This window comes from Ammodytes marinus (genome assembly GCF_949987685.1).
Source record: "Ammodytes marinus genome assembly, chromosome: 10".
NCBI classification, from domain to species: Eukaryota; Metazoa; Chordata; class Actinopteri; order Uranoscopiformes; family Ammodytidae; genus Ammodytes; species Ammodytes marinus.
Window position 1 is genome coordinate 28,648,679 of NC_137214.1, and position 10,000 is coordinate 28,658,678.

Sequence of the window (10,000 nt, forward strand, 5' to 3'; positions counted from 1 at the left end):
GCATGTGACCCATTGACATCACAAAACTTTTGCATTCTTCTTTTGTGATGCTTTTCCAGGCTTTCACCGCAGCCTCATTCAGTTGCTGTTTGTTTTGGGGGGTTACTCCCTTCGGTCTCCTCTTTAGCAAGTAAAATGCATGCTCTATTGCGTTTAAGTCTGGAGATTGACTTGGCCAGTCTAAAACCTTCCATTTATTGCCCCAGATGAACTCAACAATAATCTAGTTAAGAATCGATGCAGTAGTATGCTACATATTGGGACATACTTTTACTCATTTATTTCATCCTAACATGGCTCCTTGATCTTGCCTCTCTTGCTTTTATATCCGTCTCATCCCTGTTTGTTTTCATACTGGGGCTCCGTTGATGTGACATCACTTATGGTGCGCACTGGATTGTTGGTCAGAATCGCCCAAATAGGATGCTGATTTTTAACACTAAAAATCTCGTCCGGATCTAGTAGACATCAGGGTATTTCTAACCATCCTAAATCTGGCCACAAGAATCGGGACATCCTAAATCTTTTTTCTACCATACTAAATAGCAGACAGTATGGGGATTGGAACACAGCCATGGCCTTTATGTTCTGATGAATATATGTTTTTCTCTGTTTGTGTCTTCAGGGTTTTGAGGAGCAGAAGACGACGTCGCAGCTTTTAACTTTTTTCATTTTAATAATTAAAAGAAAATCAACGCTGATCAATGTAACCAGATATAATCACTAGACGGGTTCACATGGATGATAATAATAATAATGGATTGGATTTATATAGCGCGTGTATAGGCAGTCAAAGCGCTTTACAGGGTTCCAGGTTTCATTCATTCACACACAGTCATACTAGTGATGGAAGCGTGGCTGCCATTCAGCGCCTATGGCCCCTCTGACCACCACCTCAAACAGACAGCAGTCATACACATTCACACATGGAAACTTATATTCAGATTAAAAACATTTTTGTCAAGACCAAAGCTAATCAAACCGTTCCATATAAAGTCCTTATTCTGAATAAATTAAATTACATTTATTGGGTTGCTGAGCGGTGATTTAAACATTTTCATAAACCGATCAAAAGAAAAATATTTCCATGTAAATGATTAAAGCCGAAACCTTCTGGCTATGTCGCTCTGAGCATGCTCACTAACTGGACCTCGTCGGATGCAACATTTTTAATTCAAACTATTTGATATTTTAGTTTCATTGGAGGGATTGTAATGTAAGTCAGGAATAATTCATTCTTTAAACAAGTCAATTCATTTTTTTTAAATATTTAAATTGCAACAGTCCACTCTCACGGAAGCAAACAGTGGCAGAAGCACTTTGCATGTGTCAAACTAATTGCTTTGGGAAGATTTTTCTTTTTGCATTTTTCAAGATTTTTTTATTAGACAGTACAGAGTTGAAATGGGGAGACAGAGAGAGAGGGGGGATGACCTGCAGTGAAGGTCCATGGGTCAGATTTGAACCCGCGACCACTGCAACGAAGGCCGGAGCCAATATGGTACACGCTCTATCACCAACGGAGCACCCGATGCTTTGGGTATTTTAACATCTGATCCATCCATTGTATTAAACGTCCATGTAAACAGAATAGTTGGAATCTGCAAACTGAATTAATTAATTTGGTTTGAAGAAATATTATCCATGTTATTAATCATTCAATTTGTATTAACAGTGTGAAATCAACGACACTTAAAAGATGATTATTAATTTTTATTTTTGTGATGATTTAACAAAATTAAAATATATCTATTACACTTTCCATTGAGTCTGTTTTATATGTACTAGTGCAGTGCCCGTAGGAAGCAGTATTATGCATGCTTAATTGTAACCCGTCTATCAAAGTGGGACACATAAACAGATGTAGCCTACACATAAGTGTCACACAGTCATTGAAATGGCTGTCACATCACTCATCAATGTGACTTGTTCTTTCTTTAATATGTGTTGCGCCATATAATCCTCTATTCTTTATGATGGGATTCTCAGGACACACACACACACACACAGAATAAAGAGGCTACATTCAATGAATTAATCATGCATGGTGAAGTAGGATAATAGTGGTTTTGATGTAGAAATAAGAGTCCATTAGCGCTAATAAGAAGACTAGCTCTGGCTTTGATAATGTTATACATCAAGGACATTCAAAGACTGCGTATATATTTGAAAAAAGAGATTGTATCTTTGTAGAAAAATCTATCTTAGTGTAAACGTGCATATGATGGTGTATATATTATGATACTTTGTACACTTTTTCTTTCGATTTTATGGTACCTTTATTGAATAAGACATGCCCTAATGCAATCTGTGAGCAAGGTGTTATGTATTGTAGTGAATAAACTTGCAAAGCCTCTTTCTAAGTGCAAATATTCATTGAGGAGCTACAATGTAAAAAAACACTATTTCTTTTAAAGATATTTTTTGGCATTTTTTAAGCTTTATTAGACAGTACAGAGTTGAAATGGGGAGACAGAGAGAGAGAGAGAGAGAGAGAGAGAGAGAGAGGGGGGATGAACTGCAATAGAGGTCCACGGGTCGGATTTCAACCCGAGACCACTGCAACTAAGGTCCTGAGCCGATATGGTACCGATGGCCCTATCCATAAGGCCCCTGGAGCCCCAAGAAATCTAATGTTTTAAGGCAACTGTCTTTTGAAAATTTGAGGCTAAAACTAAAACTTTTGAGTTTCAAGGAAAATTGCCTATATTCATTTTCTTTGGTTGAGATAACTTATCATTCATATGTTATAAAAATGTATCTTCCAGAAGTGTAAAAACTTGAGTACACACTACGATTATTCGCTTTTAAATGTTTTATAATGTGTTTTATGTATTCTAATCTTGCCCCTGTAAAGCACTTTGAGTGGCCTTGTGTCTGAATTGTGCTATATAAATAAACTTGCCTTGCCTTGCCTTGCCTACGACTCATAAAAGTTGCGCCAACTCATTCTCTGTCAGCCTACATTAAACAAACAAAACAAGTCGGTCAACATGTTGATTCAAACATTTAACAGTGCTTTTAAATGTTTTATAATGTGTTTCCATTTTAACCTGCAATTTTTATTTTATTTGCTTATTTTATTCGCTTTTAAATGTTTTATAATGGGTTTTATGTATTCTAATATTGCCCCTGTAAAGCACTTTGAGTGGCCTTGTGTCTGAATTGTGCTATATAAATAAACTTGCCTTGCCTTGTCTTAAAACTGTAAAAAAAAAAAAAGTCTGGACCGAAAATAATAAGTTGCCACAACTTTTAAGTTTTGGAATTATTTTTACTTTTTTTTAACTTGGCCTCAAAACTCAACATTCTAGTGAAGACAGTTGCTTTGAATTTTTGAGTTTTCCTAGTTTTTTATTTATTTATAGTTTTTTTCATACAGTGTCTGCCCAGGGAAGAATATAACATTTCACAAATAAGACCACGAGAACAGCATGACGCACTGGTTCAAACAGATTTTAATCCATATTTTAGAGACATTAAATATTTAAAAACAATGGGAGGAACTGCATCACAACTTCTGATTATCACACAGAACAATTTCATATAAAAAAAATAACCATAAAAAAAGGCCAAAATAATGCACTGATAGGAACAGAAACAAAACAGCTGAAGTTGTGCAACACATTTAAAAAATACAATGTAATCTATAATGGACAGATGTTGGTTCTCAGGTTTAGATTGTGTAGAAATCTGTGTCGAAGAACAGATTTTTTCGGGATAATTTAGAGGCACTGTCTCAAAAAACATACAATGTGCTAATTTTATCAATCATTTAGGTACACTTAGTACTCTTAAAGGTGCCTTACAACATTTTAAGGACATAAGGAAGTTTGTTAATGTATTGCTACAATAAAATTTGTGTCAGCACTCTCATAAAAACATAAATAAATGGCACAAGAGCTTTTAAATCGGTCTTTAATTGCAATAATTCAAGTTGATCAGCGGCAAGAATACTGTAAAGGCAGCTACATGAAGAGCAGTCCTAGTCGAGGAAGTGTGTGGTTAACATTGCCTTAAGATTTGAAAGCCCCAAAAAACACATTTTAAGGGGGAAGTGCTTCATTTAAAGTGCCTATGAGGAACTTTCAGTTTTTGTTGATTCTAGCGCCCCCCTTTGGACAAAAGCGGTAGTGTTCTTACAACACCAGCACCTGGCATTTGTGTTCATTTGTTTAGGAAGAGAGTGAAAGAGAGGCGGCAGGATGCATGGCCATGAGGTAATGTATTTATATGTGACTATTTCAGATTAATAATGGTAATATGACCATAGTGAAGTAATGTAAACTTTGATTTAGATGGAATTATTGTGTCCCTCCAGTGAACTCAACAAATGATTTATCGGACAGATTTAATACAGACTGATTGCCTTTTAAAATACATGTTTTATAACACTGTTGCATGACTAACAGTACAGTACAACTGAGGAAATCAAGTGAAAAAAAAACAATAAAAAAAAACTGGTGGACCTTCAAGTTGATTATAGGAATTTGAGAGAAGAAAAGCCTTTATTATATTTAAATAAATTAATTTACTGTAGGAGGCAGTTTGGACAATTTCCTATTCAATGAAAGGGAATGTGTTGCAATGCAAATACATATTACAGACACTTGTCAATTCTGGCTTGTGAGCATCTGCTGTCAATTTGTAATCAACACAGCAGCTTTTTTAAATGCTGCTTTTGATAAAGAAGTTTACCACTGTGATAATGTAACGGAAGCTAATGAGATATTTAATGCAAGAATAGCAAGGGGCAAGTCTGTCTCGGAAATGTTTTGAGAATATGTCGACATGTTGACACACACAAAAAAAAATAAAATAAAAAGTTGACATTGCATATCATCAAATGAAGTGCTGCATTGCATGAGTTCAACATTTACCGTAACCATTGCATTTTCCATGATGTCACCAATGCGACGTTATTTTTGATATTGTACAGCATGTTATTGTATGAGTATAATGCACCGCTAAATGTAATAAAATTAAAATAAGGAGCATTTTGTGTGTGTGAAATTAACATTAACCATATAGTAACATCACTGCTTTCACCATAAAAACAAAACGACATCCAACAATATTGAATTTGACTTTTGACTCCGGTCACAACTGAGGTCTGACAGAAAAAGATTGTGGGTTTTGTAGTTCATTGTTCATTGGCTCGTTGAGAAAACTCCGAATTTGGCTTCGTGACTTTAAATAAAATATAAAAATAAAATTAAATAATAATAATAATTTGAAAGGCATTTTTTGATTGGTTTTGGAGTTTGGAACGTTCCAATCAAAAATGTTCACCGAAGTAAACATTTTGACTCCATTTTAAAGGAATAGTTTGACTATTTTGGGGAAATACATTTATTCACTTTCTTGCTGAGAGATACCACTTTCATGTATGCGATAAAAAAAATGGGGCCAGTTAGTTTAGATTATCCACAAAAACTGGAAAAAGGGGAAAATGACTAGGCCTATAGCTTGGTTTTGACAAAATCTGCTTTACAAGTCATTTGAAAGTCCATTAATAGACCTACTCTGAAGTGGCTAGTTTTACTTTATGCTAAGCTAACAGTGAAGGCTGTAGCTTAAAAACTAGCACAAGCATTACTCTCTGCAAGAATGCTAATAACTGTTTTTCCTAAAATGTTTTAGCCTATACTTTTCCTTGTAAAGTGAGTGTATGTTGTTGATCTCTGTTATCTTTAGTGTTTGTGCATTTTAAAGCGGCATTTGTATTTCAGGTGATGTGGAACATTCACACTGTAAATGACGAGTATGTGACAAGAAATACATTGACAAGTTTTTCTTATATTTTTCGTGGATTTTTTTTTCAAAACGGACACAAGTAATTCTTGGTCTGAAGCTATCGTTTATTGCATGCGATGTTTTTTTTAAAATGTTCAGGCATTTCAGCTGAGCCGATATTTGCTCAAATCATTAAGAAAAAAAATTTAAATAATAGACAGCAAAACTGATGCAAATTTTAAAATCACACACATTATTTTCTTCTTAAAGCCAAACTCTGGTGTCGTCATAAACGCCAGTAAAAAGCTTTGTGGAAACATTTTGATTTTACGAAAAACAATCTCAGTATTTATACCAATATGGTATGGAAAATCATTTAGATTATTAGTTCTTTGTTCTTAAATAAATAGAGCAATCCCCACTGGACACAAATAGAGGCACTTGAGTTTCTATTTCTTTTTCCTTTTTTTTTTTGTCAGAGCGAAAACATTTACTTTTTCACATCTGCATTGTCTTCCATACACATTCAGCGATGGTCACGTGATCCAAAACTTCAAAAACTCACACATGCTTGATGTGCCGGATTTACAGACACCAATATAAACAATACAGATTATTATTATTTTGGTCTTTATAGCGCATTGAAACAATAGTGTCTCATTTTGTTTTCATGTGCTACAAAGCGTTAAAGCTATAGTGCGTAACTTTTCTGTAACATTCAAGCCATTGCCAAATTAGTTGACACAAAGTAGATTAAGCCCATCAGCTCCACAAAACTCTCTCTGTATTAGGGTTAGTATGGCAGCGTTTACAAACTGGTGTTGCTGACAGTGTTGTTGTAATTACTCAGAATTCCTAATGGGGGCGACAGAAGTTACGCAGTATAGCTTTAAAAATCTGATTATTTTTGGTGCTGTGTAAATGCAGCCATAGCCTGCGCATGGACAAACACACACACACACACACACACACACACACACACACACACACACACACACACACACACACACACACACACACACACACACACACACACACATATATGTACAGTATAGATACCTTATTTTCTTATTTCACTTTCCCCATTCATTCTTACAAGACACTTAAAAAAACTGACAAATAACACTGTAGTCTGTACAATATGTTACACACACAAACATAATTTTCGTCCAGTCGCATAATGATTTAAATAGACTTGACAATCGGCTGTACATGTATATTACACACACTTGACAACACAGCACGACTAACGTTGAGAAAAAGGCCTACAAGATTTCTAGCAAGTGATTTGAGCTCATTAAACCCCCACACACAATGTCACACATTTCTTGACACTGGGGCAGTAAAATTCACTGTGAGAGTTTTCCGGTGTGTTTACTTGGAGTGTCTGTGTGTGTGTGTGTGTGTGTGTGTGTGTGTGTGTGTGTGTGTGTGTGTGTGTGTGTGTGTGTGTGTGTGTGTGTGTGTGTGTGTGTGTTTGTGTGTGTTTGTGTGTGTGTGTGTGCGAGTGTGTGTTTGTGTGTGTGCGCGTGGGCGGGCGCTTAATTACAGCCCTCATCATCTTCATACTAAAAATCTTGTAGTTTTTTTCCCTCTTTTTCCCGTGAAGTGTTTGACACCTCAGTGGGTGGGTAACCGTGGGAGATAGAACTTAGAGGCATTCCATAGAAGCCCCATAATAACCAGTAAGACAAGAACCAGACAGAATGCTTTACTATGATGTTAGAAAGGCAGTGATTCGTAGGAGCAGTGCATTGTGGACATTTTTGTACTGAGCTTGACACATCTTAATGTAAGGGTTGATCTTGATTGGATCGCACACTGTGAAAGTCTACATGTGAGATCATAGTACAGTATAGCTCTGGAAAAAAATAACCAGTCTGAATCTTTCTTCAATCTTAATCTCTACATTACTTCAAAACTGCTTCAAATGCTCTTGATGACAATTTTTTTGGTGGGAATTTTGGTAGAAATGTTGTCAGTAGTTTGTAGAATAAAACCAAAATGTTCATTTTACTGAAAACATATGCCCATGAATAGTAAAACGAGAGACACTGAATATTTGGAGTGGTCTCTTAATTTTTTTTTCCAGAGCTGTATATGTGTGAGATCTTATAGGTGTGCATGGCATGTGTTTAGAGAGCTTTAGTAGCTTTAAAAAAAAAAAAAATCTCTATTCAAACCGGTTTATGGTTCAGCTATGGGACTTCAACACTTGTTCATAGTACAAGGGGGCACACACATTAGAATACATTTCCATGCTGCTTTTTCTGCCCCTAAAAAGAAGCAGAAGACTTAGGCTACTTCAGGCTCCATCACTACAGCTCCAGTGGTTGTAGCGATTGCATTTTCCTTCACCAGAGTGGCCCTAATCTAACCAATCAGACCGATACTTCACTTGGATCAATATTTAGGTGACTGTTTTTAGCAATTTTAAAGAATTTTGTCTTATATTATTATTACATTACCATATCGGCATACATCATAAAACTGTCACTGACATTGACTGGGCATATTAAAGTAGGTACAAGATGTTAAAATAAACGTCAATAATCAGAAGATAATCCATAATTAAGAAGCAAATCTAAAGTTATAACTCTTAAAATGTCACTTCTGATTTCGATTTAGCGTCATCAAACATTATCTTGATGTGGTGAAACTGATTGTAATCTTAGTAAAACTGAATTAGACTGATATAGCAGCAGTAGACTTACTTCAGGCTCCATCAACAGCTCTAGTGGTTGTAGCGATTGCATTTTCCTTCACCAGAGTGGCCCTAATCTAACCAATCGGACCGATACCTTACCTGGATCAATATCAGCCTGAAGGTTTAATTCTAGTCCCAATCACACACACATTTCTGGGCCACTGCTGGAAGAAAATAGCCTCTCACTTATACTATGTCTATCTGGAAACTATCCTATCTTCGCTGTACTATGATAGATTTTCAATATTAAAAGTAGATTTTTTTATTTATTTTCTCTAGCATTTTGTCCATAATAACCATTCCACTTGAATTTGACTACAACATTTATTTTATTTTGTCTTTTGTTTGTGTTCACTTTTTTCAGTCGTGTGTTTGTGTTCTTTGTTAAAAAAGAGATATCCCAAAATAAAGTATTTCAATTTTTTTTTTGGACTACAACATCTCTAGACCATTATTCTTCTCTCAATGCTATTTTGAGTCTCTCCTCCTTAAGGCTCGGGAGGAGTTATGTTATTTCTATTCAGGGACACGGAGAGGTTCATAACATCTATTGAGCCTTGAGGAATTCTAGCTACCTGCTCTCACACAGTTGAGTTGCTCCAAAACACAGCATCAGCAAAATGTTACAATATGCTAATTTAAGATATGCTCTGATCCACAGGGCAAATCCCCAAACTACTAGATACTGTTCTGGGCTTAATTGCAGGTGAATTAGTCCACCCAGTCTGTGCAGTTTTTCAGCACAATATTTTTAAAATTTTACTTTTGCTAAAAATATTTGGAATTCATTGACTACTAGAGTTTTTTTTCTAAATTTTTCTAATGAATTTCATACATTTTTTAAGAAATTTTACTAATATTTTCCAATAGATTTAAAAATATTTTTCAGAAATGTTTGTATTATTTTGAACAGCTACCTGCACTCACAGTTGTTCCAAGTAGCAGCATAAGCAACATATCTTAATATGTTCATTTTATGCTCTGATTCCAAGTGGTAATCCCCAAATGTAGCTACTGTTTTGGGCTTTATTGCAGGTGAATTAACCCACCCAGTCTGTGTGGCGTTTTTCTCATAGTTTTTGATTGAAGAATTTAAAAATTTGACAACATTTTTTGTTTTTCAAAAACACATCCAATATTTATCTATCATTTTAAACAGCTACCTGAACTCAGCATCAGCAAAAACACCCACTGTATGTCTTTACCTTTGGTGGGTAAAGCATTGTCTCATGTCTCATCTCACTTGTTATCCTAGTTCTATATCTCCCAGGGCCCCATAAATTAATATATATATTATTATTTTTTAAGCACATTTTTTCCCTTATAGCAGGTTTGCCTCGCAGCGCAGCCAGTGCAAACCCTGTCTGACGAAGCGCACCAGTTCACTCATGCTGCTCTGCTGAGTCAACGGTTCCATCACACAGTCCAACTCTGAGAAGAACTCTGTGGGAGAGAGAGAGGGAGGGACGGAGGGAGGGAGAGAGGGAGGGAGAGAGGGAGGGAGGGAGGGAGAGGGAGGGAGAGGAGAGGAGAGGGAGAGAGAGAGAAAGAGGGGGA

The 10,000-nt window shown here is 35.9% G+C and overlaps 1 protein-coding gene across 1 annotated transcript in view; it reads right to left on the reverse strand.

Annotated features, from left to right (window-relative positions):
* Positions 1–9,764: 9,764 nt before the first annotated feature.
* The window catches only part of aff2 (AF4/FMR2 family, member 2), a gene marked incomplete at both ends in the record, with an annotated part of 166,441 nt that continues 166,205 nt past the window's right edge, over positions 9,765–10,000 (reverse strand). Inside the window, one exon of the mRNA XM_080035638.1 lies at positions 9,765–9,886. Within this exon, the coding sequence (XP_079891764.1) occupies positions 9,765–9,886 (122 nt within the window). The remainder of the gene's footprint in view (positions 9,887–10,000) is intronic.